The sequence below is a fragment of the Vicia villosa genome, linkage group LG6 (genome assembly GCF_029867415.1).
Source record: "Vicia villosa cultivar HV-30 ecotype Madison, WI linkage group LG6, Vvil1.0, whole genome shotgun sequence".
NCBI classification, from domain to species: Eukaryota; Viridiplantae; Streptophyta; class Magnoliopsida; order Fabales; family Fabaceae; genus Vicia; species Vicia villosa.
The window spans coordinates 137,271,593-137,285,027 of record NC_081185.1 but is presented as its reverse complement, the minus strand read 5'-3'; the positions used below and the strand labels follow the sequence as shown (position 1 = coordinate 137,285,027).

At 32.5% G+C, this 13,435-nt stretch overlaps 1 protein-coding gene across 1 annotated transcript; it reads right to left on the bottom strand.

The window, feature by feature from the left end:
* Window positions 1-203: 203 nt before the first annotated feature.
* Window positions 204-6,827, bottom strand: LOC131610176 (CSC1-like protein At4g02900). The gene is made up of 12 exons (XM_058882057.1): window positions 6,597-6,827; window positions 6,171-6,513; window positions 5,852-6,004; window positions 5,424-5,559; window positions 4,472-4,573; window positions 3,730-3,849; window positions 3,492-3,572; window positions 2,292-2,632; window positions 1,773-2,018; window positions 1,354-1,678; window positions 976-1,209; window positions 204-675 (listed from the first exon to the last, which is right to left on the bottom strand). Exons 2-12 carry the CDS (start codon window positions 6,482-6,484, stop codon window positions 451-453), a joined length of 2,277 nt encoding a protein of 758 aa, XP_058738040.1. The 5' UTR covers window positions 6,485-6,513; window positions 6,597-6,827; the 3' UTR covers window positions 204-450.
* Between the last annotated feature and the right edge of the window lie 6,608 nt (window positions 6,828-13,435).

Below are 13,435 nucleotides of genomic sequence, written 5' to 3'. Positions count from 1 at the left end.
CTGTCACATTCTATACAAATTAAAAAAATATAATTTAATATTTTTTAATATAGTAATAATTTATAATTTATTTCGGAGGTGTATCTGTATAAACTCCCAAACGTTTTTTTTTTTTAAATTTATTGTTATAAAGGTGTTGATTCTCCTATATCATGAATCAACTTAAAAACTATTATCATAATGGTGTTGATTAATTCTGCAATATCATGAATCAAATATACAACTTTTTTTAGAAGAAAATCAAATATACATATTTTTCACTGTTTATCTACACCGAACACATTATTTTCTATATTAATTACAACAACAAAAGTAAAACAAATACATACAGACGTATATATACAACAAAAAAATTTGTATGAATGATGCAATTGGTTGTAGGCATGTTGCTTGCTGCATCTTATAATGACTCAATGAGCATTTCTTTGAATATCAAATGGCAACTGTACCTTAGCAACTGCCTGCACTGGCAGCTTCATTTTCAGATTCTGGCTTGCTACTCCGACAAGTTCTTCTTGTTTGAATAAGAGGATTCTCCTCTTCATCATCAACTATCACAGGTTTTTCGTACTCGTCACCCTTAAAAACTGGGTGTACGTATGCATCCTCAAGATAAAGTCTAAGGTTCAAGTTTGGTTCAACAGCCCTTTCAAGTGTATCCTTCACCATGGCATCCTGTCATCAAATCTCATATGTCATGCTAATGTGGTTTCTCATATGTCATGCTAATGTGGTTAAATACTAGACTACCATTAATATCCGATTCCAGTATAAATTCATCTACTTAAAAAGCATTTGATTCCTATTGTGACAAACATCATCATTATGCAATTTGGCCGGGAATTTTTTATGTTTCTATGACCACAATAGAATGGTGATTGAGACCGCACAAGACTACAATTTAAAACCTTGCATTTGATCTCAAGTTAACATGCACAATATTTAATATATGTAAATGGTAATTGCTTAACCAACCTCTAGTGGGAATTTTACGAATGCAGATTCGAAGCGCCCTTTGCAGTATCTGTGGAACCAGAATGTCAAGACAGGTTGTGCAACAAGCAATAGTGTCGACTTATTTGCACCTCTTGTACTAAGCAATCCCATCAGAAGAATTTGAGATATAATCAAGCCGATGATTACTCGACGGTGGACATCTGGCCAAAACGTTGCTCCACTCTCGTATTGCTGGTTATACACATTGATAATCTTGTGACAAGAAAAAATAACCATTGATCAAGATTAAAGTAGGATTCATTGTAGCAAAATATGAAGTTCATCTTCTTTTTTCTTGTTTAGATATGCATCTATTATAAGCAACAAAATATGTAGTAAACTCTATCCAGATCTCACCTGGTGCCGAAAGACCAGGTAGGAAAAAGCAAAGAAGACTACAATGAAGGGAAGAAGTAAAGGTGTGACTGGAGCATAGACATGCCCCAGCATGAAATATAACTGGATTCTAGGTTCAGATGTAGCAAAATCCAAGCTACCGGGATCCATGGCGTTCTGTCTGTCTTGCTCCGTTTTCACTAAAAATGTGTTTTTCAGGTGGAACGTGATTAACGTAGATAACCTGAGGACTTCTCCAGATACTCCAGCCCACCCGTCTATCATAATGTATGTCATGAAGAACGAGGCTTTCATGGGGATTGTACTGCCAACAGTTTTTGTAAACCTGCAGATATTATTAATAGAAACATCATGTCAATTATTGTCAATCTCAGTGCCCAAATGAAAGCTGACTAAACTCATCAAGCTCAAAAGCCTACTCTGAAGAGGGCTCATTAATAAGAGTCTGGAGTTGCTGAAATGCCGTTCCTGTTACAATACTCCCAAGGAACACGTTGACGAGAACAAACAAATAATATTTGGAAGCTGATCTCCGTTCCAAACCGGAAAACGATGAAAAACCTTCTATTTTGGACATTGTCATAAGTAATTTTGGAAGCATTATGAGAAATAACTTTAAAGCTAGCCCTGGAAGAAATCCTTGAATAACAGACTTTACAGATGGCCTGCAATGAGTATAATTCCATTACTCTACAGAATAACATAAAGATGCCGTGCATTCCATTTCAGCAATGGAAAAAGGAAACCATCACAGTAATTATCCTTTTTGATGATTAAAAAAAGGCAAAAATGTATTATTTATTACTTGTTCGACAGGAAAAAGAAAGCGTTTTCCAAATTGTTCAGTTGATAAGCATTTGGGGGTCACGGAGAGATTAATTTGCAATTTAGAATACAAATTTAGTGTGTTAATTAACTATAAGATTGAAAGCACTTACTTTTCAATTACTGATTTCAAGAAAGGAAGGACCTTCTCGATTGACTCAATATTAGCTAGAGATTGGACAAAGGCTATAGGTATCATAAAGAAGAAAGTAAGGAAAAACAAAGAGACAGTGGTGAGCAATCTTCTAAGGTTCAGGTCAAAATATGGAATTGCAAGATTCTCCCAGTAGACATCCCTAGGCTCAGGAGCCCATTCTGTCAGCCATACGGTAGGATCACTGGTTTGTTGAGTTTGAGCGCAGACAGCCGCCCCCCATCGGGTTTTGAAAGATACAAATGCTGCAGGGATAATAGCATCGGGATCATTTGTAACATTTTCTCTTTCTTCAGCTTCCTGTTTGAAATGAACACTATGAAATTGATCGTTTATAACATATGAGGAGATTTTAAGAGGGCATACACAAGTAAAAGCAAATGGAAAAATTCAACCACGGGTATCTAATCAGTTCTGACTAACTATTTGATATCATGAACACGAATGATTATCCTTTTATTATTCTTTTCTTTCACTTTTTTTTCAACTTGAAGCCTCACATTATCATGCCCTTATCAACATTAATAAGCTAGAAGTTCGAGAAGCCACTCCTGAGATTATAATCAGTTAAAAGACTAGCCATGTGTTTACTTTATGAGTTAGTGCTAATGAGAACCTAAACCATACACGCCATTTACCATTTGTGGAACAAGATGACCAACATAATTAGTGAAACAAACCTATTAATAATCAACTACTAGCCAACCTAATTAGCCAGCAAAGTGAGAGCAAAGAATGAACTGAAAAGCCCAAAATGTCTTGAACTACATACCTATCCATTTTATCCAGCGAAATAAAATTGATAACCAACTGTCATAATTTGATTATTTGGATTAAGGGAATGACGCAACATAAAATGGAAAAAAAATTCATTGTTTGGAATGGTTTAAAATAAAATGGAATGAGATGAAACCCGATAAAATGCATTATATTGTAATCCATCAAATATCTATAGAACCACTATATAAATAATACATTTCTAACTTTTTTTATCAATTTGTTCTCTTTCCAAATAATAGAATGAAAACTTTACTCCATTTCATCATAAACTGTTTCGCCAATGATATGTTAATTCTAAATTATTATATTCTACTTCATTCCACACATCAATATCTGTACAAAAAATACTAACAAAAGTGGCGCTGAAATCAGTACTTACTTGTTCACTCAACTTTTCGATCAATGCAGTATAGTGATCAATGGCATCAACTTTAGTCCCCAAGAGACCCATCATACCTGTCTATTTATATAGTAAGAAATCAAGCTGTGAAATGTAAAATGATATATGCTGATATCACCATATGATTATTTTCACAATGAGGGAAAAGCATAAAGAGAGTCTCTTTCACTCAAATTAGGAAAAGTTGATTAATAGTAAATCATGAAGAGAAAGCTACCCGAGTAGTTGGTCTCTTTGTAGGGTCTCTTTCATATTTGTTATGATAGTAAACATACCAGTTTTGCAATCTCTTTTTCTGGTCAACTATTGATGCAAGTGTGTTTGCATTATAAACGACCTATCAATAATTCAGAAGAAATCAATCACATGTTAGACCACAGGAAATCACAAAAATAGTGCTAGTTCGAGATTCATAGCCGAAAGCCTTCGACTCGTAAAAGAAATCTCAGTAAATTACAGATCCCAATTTCCAGATGAAAATCATTGCATCAAAAGTTGGGTTTGGCCCAAATTCTTGCCTAAATATTTATTGCTGGTTTCCTATTTTTGAGTTGTAATTGGCAGCATTTGTTTGATATTTGTCATCTTTATAGGAGAGTAAGATAATAGTAATGATGTAGGAGGAATATAGAATAGCTTTTATCTTGATACAAAGAGTGTGGGAGTGATTGCTTATCAATCAATTTCTTTCAGTTATAATTTCCATTTAAAAGTTGTAGAATAGTGTTGTTCATAATTTATTTAATCTTTTCTCTTTCCAGGATGTAGACTCATTGAACCAAAACAAATTAAATTTACTTTATGTGTGAGAACCCACCTAATGGAAAAAGTTTTTGGTTGTTGATGTATTTGTTTTATGTTATTAGTACATGAAAGGGATGTATAATTCCCAACAAAAAAAACAACTAAATACAGGTTTCATTTGCCACAATACTTGTAGTTGTAACTAAGCAACATACTTGATGCATCAAATAGTGTTCAGGATGGTTGACACAAAAGAAATGTTCAATGTGTTCACTGACTGATTCGTCCATATCCGGGGGAACATTCCTCACCAAGACCTGTGAGAAAAAAGAAAAAAATAAATGGTTACTTAGAAAAAACATTCAGCTTGCTCAAGGACAACTGGAAATTGGCTGAAGCTATCCTCCGGTCAGTTCTAACAAGTTACAATAACAAAAAGTAAAGCATGCTAATATACAAATGAGAAATGAAAGCCGCAACCCAAAACACTATTGGAAATGGCCCAAAAAATATATATACAATATAGAGGACAGGCATCTGAAATGGAAAGATTCACAAGCTTATTAATCTAACTGTTCTCATCATTGTCACAAGTACAGAAAAGGATTTGCTATTACTACTTTTTACCCTGCATATCTATATCTATATCTATATAGTCACATATAGGCATATCCTATGAGCACCTCATAAATCTTTTTTTAAATATTTTCCTTTTGCATATGGAGCTTGACAAATACATCTGATCTGCCTTAGAGTTTCAAATGTATTTATTGTTCTGCCATACAGGCATCACTTAATCAGCTTTTCCAAACTAATAAACTCCATAACATTCTAATTTTAACATTATTGTATACTCCATCCGTTTCAAAATGAAGGTTGTTTTAGCAAATAAAATGTGTGTCAAATGAACATCATTCTCACTTTTCAAGATAAAAACGATTGTTATTTTTCCAATTATGCCCTTTAATTATTATTGTATACACTACTTCCAAAATATTAATAAGGTTAATTTAGAATTGTAGTGTCTTTTGACAATTTTATTGCACTTCTTAATTTGTATGCAAAAACCTTAAATGATACTCATTTTGAAACTGATAGTGTGTTTTTACCTATGAAGGAAAGTGAAGCAGCAAAGGGAATAGCTGTGTGAAAATGAGATTAACTTACAGTAAATTGATCTGGACGACGACGTTCAGAAGCCAAAAATCTCAATCTCATTGATGCAACAATCATATATTCCTTATAAAGGCTATAACATGTCCAAGCTGAGAAGACATATGACATACCAATATGCGCCCAAAACCTAAACAAAATGACATGAAATTCCGCAACATAAAGTATTAAGCAACCAGATTAAAAATAAAGATTCATGATAAAAAGAGTTTGCAATCCTATTATAACAAAAGAAGTCAATTTAGTTATTATTCAGACTCTTATATGGTTTGTCTAAAATAAAAGGCAAAGATCAAATTCACAGTCTATTATGTTCCAAACACAATCAATCACTCCTTCAGTTCTCAATAATATATGCCGTGTGTTAGAGAAAAAGCGAGTAACATAGAGCTAGAAGAATTCTATGAAAGGGATCATCGCACCTGTTTGATCCAAATGGAATGTTGGATATTGAAAGCTTGTCAATATTGCTAAATGTCAAATCCTTGGCTGGTGCATTCAAAGTTTTTCCAGTCCAGTTTATAGGAACCAAAACCATAAAAGCCAGTAGCGTAATTGGGGCAAATATTTTGACACTGCACATGAGTATTCCCGCCAGAAAAACAAAAACAACTAAACATTAGAAAAGCATAATAAGATCAAAATAGAAAGCAGCAGATCAGATATTGCAATCACAAACACTCAAAAATCTTGACAGCAATTTAGAACCAATAAATGAAAACCGGCCGCACATTAACTCACCCGAGGACATAAATCCGAATAAAGACAGCAGAATCAAGGCCTGCATGATCAATAAGCTCAGGCTCAGGCATATGCAATGCTGCAGGCATCCAATTGAGGAACCTAATGTAGGTCCCAAAGTCAAGGTTAACAAATTTCTTGACAATTGATCTGGAATTTGTTGGGCTGGATCTTATCCCCTTGAGGTACCATTTTGGGAAGTAGACCCTATCATTAAAAGGCTGAAGTCGCAACACTGCGAACGCCAAAAGGAATATGATTGCAGATGTCAGATTGATGGCTGCCGAATAACCGATATCGACCAAAGTCGCCATTTTTCTCTCCCTCTATAGCAGCCTTTAACCTACACAATACAAAGAGAGAGAAAAACCATTAAAAAAAATATAATGTAGAGGTTGAGACGTGAAATGCAATACGGAAACTAACGGTTTGGTTTGTGTAGGAGAAATTCACGGTGCTGGTGTTCTTCGTCGGAAAAGTGAAGCCATGCTTGATTTGGCGGGAAAAGTGAAATTGGATTGGAGAGAATGCGGTGGTTAATGTGATTGATGATTCTCGGGAACGTTATTGGGAAAGGTTTGTGTGTGAGAATTAAGAGAACAGAAAGAGAGAGAAGGGAATGCAGATTTTTTGTGAGTAGAGGAAGGAGGCGGGAATGGTAAGCTGAAAATTGGAATTGTTAGCGTTCGTTGTTTGAGTGTATGGTGCGGATTGAAAGAGCGCCAAAAGCTTCGGGATTGTCTCGTATTCTTACCACTCTTTTTTAAAACCTTAGTTAAGTATTCAGTTTGAAAAATAGAGAAAAAGTTTTATATTTTTTTGACTGGTTTGACAATATAGAGGGAAAAATGTGTAGTCAAAGTAATGGCCTCATGGGTGGTCGGTCTACAGATGCTAGTAAAAAAACATATTCGAATAATGAAATACTAAGGGATTGTAAAATAAATAAAGAGAAAATCTCAATTTATTCATTAAATCTCTCAACCATCCGATGAAATTCCAATTATGCTCTTGATTTTATAGATGCATATCTAGAAGTTTTTTTTTTATAAATTTTGTTTCTTTTCGTAAGTACACAGACGAAAAGTGTAAAAAAATGTTTTCTAAATGTACCTACGGAGCAATCTGCTATATTTTCAAATCACATACATTTCACTCTAAAACTCAATTTTTATAACAAAAATGAAAAATCAAATTATAGTAAATTAAAGTAATACAATTTAAAGGCAATAGTAAATAGTACACAAAAAAATCAAAATAATGTACATAAATGAAATCAAAATACAAATATCAAAAAAATCACAGGCATCACTATTGTGTGTGTCGGACATCATCTTGTGTCTCTCCTTTGTTTCTGGCCTTGCCTCCGCCTCTGCGTCCACCACGTCGTCTGCTGGCTACTCTACCTCTACCATCAAATGCCCCACTTGTCCTGGCATGATATCGATGGTAAAAAAAGTCTCTTCTATCAGCCTAATCATATCATCCATTACACGTCGGGCATCAGACCCCCTCAGGAAAGAAACCATTAGTAATGTCAGTCTGTCCCATGTCAGCTATCTAACGACACCGAGGAAGAGCATCCTGAGAGTGATCCAACTGAGTCTGATGAGTCCGCAAAATCTTCTCGTGGGCTTGTCTGGATGGTGATCCAGGTGCAATTGGAATCATGTATGGGTGTTACACTCTGTAGTACCAGGTGATGTACTCATCGACGCAACTCTATTCTACCTCTGATTTGGTCGTCCGACCTTCGTCGTGAACCATGCGATGCTCCTAGTCTGCAAAGACCTCATCTAGCTGTCGACGGGTCATGGCGATAGGAGCAGAGTTAGAAGGTTGGCGAGGTATCTTCTACTAGTAGCCAAACTAACGCATGACGCGCTCCGGAAGATAACGAACAATAATGGTCAATTTTTGAGAGTTTGGGTGTTTAATATTTGAGAAAAGTGAAGAATGGGGGAGAGGAAGAGTCTGGCGCGAATGTAACATCAAATGCTTCCATAAATATAGCTACAGAAGCTTTTATATGTACATCTACGGAACAAAACAACGTTAAACAAAAAATTTGTGCTTCTAGAGATACATCTAGGGAAGTAGGGGTAATTTAGGCAACTCGCGTGGTGGATGAGAGATCCAAATGGTGGAGTTAGATATTCTCTAAATAAATAAATCGAACATAGTTTATTTTTTATTTGATATATTTTGATTTTTTATTTATTTATTTATAAATGTTTATATGATTTTTTTTTTTTACAAAATCAGTGTAACTGAAACTTGGTTATATACCAGGCTAACCAATAACTTATGGAAGTTTTTGAAGAGACTGAACTTTTGAACCTAAATGGAGACTTGATCATACAATCCACAAACCAAAGTTTTTTACGGGTTTAGCTTTGAACCTAAATAACCCCTAAATGGATAAGTTGTTCAACCAAGGTAAAAACAAAAATTCACTTGATTAACTTTTACAATTTTACCATTCCAGAGTTACAACTTTCTCACTCACAAAATGACCTTCTCAAAAAGAGTTTCGGCTAAACTTTTAGTGAGAAAAAATAATAATTTTGAGGGAGAGTGTGAGAAGTGAGAAATGAAATAATTTTAATTTGAATGTTGAAATATATGGGAAGAGACCTCTATTTATAGGCTAGGGGTTGGAAAAAAAAAAACATGTGATGAAATACAACTTGGTTAAAATAGTTTTAAATGGTTCAATTGTTGAATAATCAAGTGCATATGATTCGAAAATCTAAGTTTGTGGTAAATCAAATTCAATTGCATGATGAAATTTTATTTCATTAAATATTTCATTCAAAGTTGAATTTTGAATTATCTATAAATTATATCATGAAATAAATGTTTTGCTTGATTAAATTTATAATTCACTTGTTCTTTGAAAACACGTTGATTAAATCAAAATCATTGTAAACTTAGCTGGTGAGTTATGTGCAGTCCTATGTTTTACATATATTTGAGAGTAGAGATGTATATAACTCTGATGATTTTGCATAATTTTTTATATTACTTGATATGTATGAATGAAGTCACGAAAATAATCAAGGCCATCTTTATTTTTAAGTGATAACTACTTGGCCAAATAAAACTTACCTTATGAGATAGAGATTTATTGATAACCCATTTGAGCCAGAAAAAATTGAAATTTTGATATATTATAACTCGTTGATAATAAAAAAGAAAAGCAATGTTTATCCCCTTGTTTTAAGGAAATGATAGTATTATTTTAGGGTATTATAATATGCAAGATGGAGAGAGTAAGATGTTTGAAATTAAAAAAACTAAGTCTGTCAAGATTATTGATAGAAAGTAAAATAAAAATGAATTTTATCTTGACAACCAATAAAAATCAAAAGAAAAAGAAAGAAAAGAAAGAAACAATTGTCAATAATAACAAAAGAAAAATATCACCAAAAGAAGTTAAAGAGTTTTGAATACAAACATTTGGATATAGATAAATAAACGCTCTCTTATCTTTAGGACCCCTTTAAATCTAAATAAAAACAAAATTTTCTTGTAGAACAACCACATTATAACCATAATAAAGACCTTAGTATTCATGGCCGAATTCATATTTTGTGATACTGCCTAGATGAATTTCAGAATTAATTTGTTGTGTATGTATTGTTTGAAATGAGAGAAATACCACTTGTCGAGTCATATTCAATAAGAATTAAGATTTTGACAAATTGACTTTTGATCTGAACTTGTCTTAAAATCATACTTTGAATAAGAAATGTTTTCATCTTCAAGCTTTGATTTATGGATGATTGTGAATATGATTTTGAATTCTCACTTCATGAATCATACAAATTTGAAATGATTTATATCAAAGTTTTTGATTGGTCACGATCCTTTAAATGAATTATGCATGGTTGAAGTTATTGTATAAAACCATTTATTTTTTGTATGACTTTTATTTTAGGGCACACAAAATGCTAAATTGGGGAGAATCAATAAGTACCAAAATTACTTGTTTTGTACATATACATTTCAAGGCACTTGTTAACTTATCTAACAAGTAATCTTATTAAAATCCCCAATTCAATGTAAATAGTGGATGAACTCAAAATTTAACATCTTTATGAACACTCTCACTATGCCTTTATAAAATGTTGGTTAAACAAACTTAGAATGCAAAAAGGATCACATACTAGAGTTGTTGGATGTTAAAAGGTACGTTGGGCAAGTTAATTTGGTCATTGGGTGAAGAATATGAATTCCTTCATGATGAAGAAAGATATTTCTCGAATGGTGAAATATTTGGGTCACTGGTCAAAACAAGGCAGTTCAGATCCCACTTTGCTAACTTACTTCACGACGAAGCAATGACAATCTTGTTGGGCGAAGATGCAGGCTCGCTGGAAAAACTCGGGGTGGTTCACAAAACCATTTGACTAAGTTACTTCATGGTGAAGAATTTGTATTCTCACTAAGTGAATATGGAGGTTCGATGGGAAAAACTCAAGCGATTCAAAGCCCAATTGGATAAGCTGGAAGAAACTTCCTGGTGAATTAAAGTATGCTCGATGGGTGGGCTTATTAGTCACTGGAAAATAATGCATGGATAAATACCTATAAATAGAGGTCATAACATCCCACCATTCAATACATTATATACTTAATAAAGTATAAACAGAGAGAACAAGAAGAGAGAAATCACAAGGGAGGAATTGAATATCGAATGTGGAGGCTTCATCCAATCGGAATATCAATAGTTGATGCTTTTTTTGTCTCTTTATTTATCATCTTTGTAAATCTATTATGAGTTAGATTAGCTAAATTCTCGTTTTTCGGGGTTACATGTAGTTATCCAAACACTCATATATTTCTTTCTATCATGGTAATTGTTTTAGTTATTCATTAGTATTGTTTATTGTCCTCATTCATGTTATAACCTACCTAATTATAACTTGATATATGGTTTTGAAATACTATTGATAAATAGTTTCATAAACATTTATAAGATTTTCATATGTTAAACACTAAAATCTATAGATGAATTTAGGATTAAAACTCATGTATATTGTCGATGCCTAATGATATTATATTAGTCAATCGGCTAAAAGAACATCAAATAAGAAATACGATTGATATCACGCTGTTGTTTAGACATAAATACCATACACATACCGATAAGTGATAATATTAAATGTTGACTAGAATATGTATAATTGATCACGAGGGTATATTAGAATATAGTAATAAAATCCAACCCCAAAAATCTCAATCATTTGTTAAACTTATTTTCATTTACTTTCATTTTAACTTAGTTTTATAAACAAGAATAAAACACATTCCTTGAAGTCATAAATATTGTTGAATGGTTATAATATCGCACTAGTCCTCGTGGATACAATAAACAAATATACTTACTTTTTTCTTCAACACTTTGTGTATTCAATTTTCTAGCATCATCCATGATGATTTTGAGATATCTCTAATAGGAGATCTTAATTATTTATTGGGCTTAAAAATCAAGCGAACTAACAAAGGCACATTTATTAGGCAAACAAAGTATTGCTTGGAGCTGCTAAAAAAGTATGACATGAAAGCTTCAAAATCTATCTCTGCCCTAATAGATTTAAATCTTCGGACTGATAATGATGAACAAGGATTAGAGATTGATATCACAAATACATAGGTATTATAAAATCTTTGATTTATTTAACTAGAAGTCATTGTGATGTAGTGTTTAATGTATGCATGTGAGTTCAACTCCATGCTTCTCTTAGGGAATCCCATTTTAGATTCTTAAATGCATTTTAAGGTATCTTAACAAAACTTCAAACCATAGTATTTAGTTTCTTAAGCGCAGCGAGTGTAGATTGATTGGCTTCTCTGACTTCAATTTTGTAGGGTGTAAATCAAATAGGAAAAGTACTAGTAGTAATTGTCACAATTTTAGAAACTTATTGGTTTCTTGGCACAACAAGAAGAAACACAACTTTTCTTTTTCTACAACCGAGGTTGAGTACGTAGATGCTAGCAAATGTTATGTACAAGTCTTATGGCTAGAGAAATAACTATTAGATTATGATTTAAAACTTAGATGTGTTCCAATTAAGTGTGATAACACTAGTGCGATTAGTCTCCCCAAAAATCCAGATTTAAATTCACATATTAAACATAATGAAACTATGAACCATTTTCTTTAGGATCATGTGGAAAAAGGTGATGTGATTTTTTAATACATGGATGTAGAAAATCAACTTGTTGTTATATTTACAACACCTTTATTTGTATAACCATTTCACAAGATCCATAGAGAATTTGGGATCCTTGATTCATCTTACTTTGACTAAGCATTGATCATATTATTATTTCTTTTCTTACATTTTTTTTTACTAATATTTTCTGGTATACCAAGTTATATTGTATATCAACTCTACTGGTATGTCCTTATAAACCTTTATTTATATTTTAGTTGCTTAATTTCTTTGTCTGAGCTATATAAGTTTGTGTAATTTTATCTAATATGTTAATTATCTTCTTCATTTGTATATGCTATATGACTACTTGTGCTGCAATTAAATGTTAGTAAGTGCATTTTTTATACATAAACATGATGTTATACTAAATTTATCATTTTGCATTATTTATGTACATTCTTCTATTTTATTTGTCCTTGTTATTATATTTTTGTTGTTGTTTGTATTCAAATTAATATGTTCATATGTTGCATTTGACATATTTAGGTGTTAGTTTTTTTTTTGTTGCTCAATTGTTCAGCAAGTTTTATGTATTTGCTATAGTAATTGTTTTGTCTTATCTTCTTCGTCTTTTTCTTCTAGGATTCATTATGTAATCTCTTTTGTGTTAGTTGTTTATGAGCTTTTAGACTCCTCACTCATGATCTCTTTTTTATTTTGTCAAGAGGATTGTAATGAGTCTATATCCATTTTTATGTATTATGAAAGTGAAATGCAACATTTTAGGGGAGCTTTCCTCACGTTGACTTAACTACCATACAAGTTTTCAGACATGAAGAAAAAAAACTGAAATTGCTCCTAGAGTGTCCCTATCTATACGGGGTGTTTTGTTCTTGTCTTCAAGTTTTTTATGAATATTTATAGTATACAATATAATAAAATAAATTTAAATCAACAATAAATTTTTAAAATGATGGTTTTGAGCTTTAATTTGGAAGTTTAAGGTGCCTTTCAAAATTAAAGCATTTGGGTAGAGATTTTTTGTGAATAGACTTCCAACTAAGAATTTACTTGTTTATAGACGTGTGAAAAACG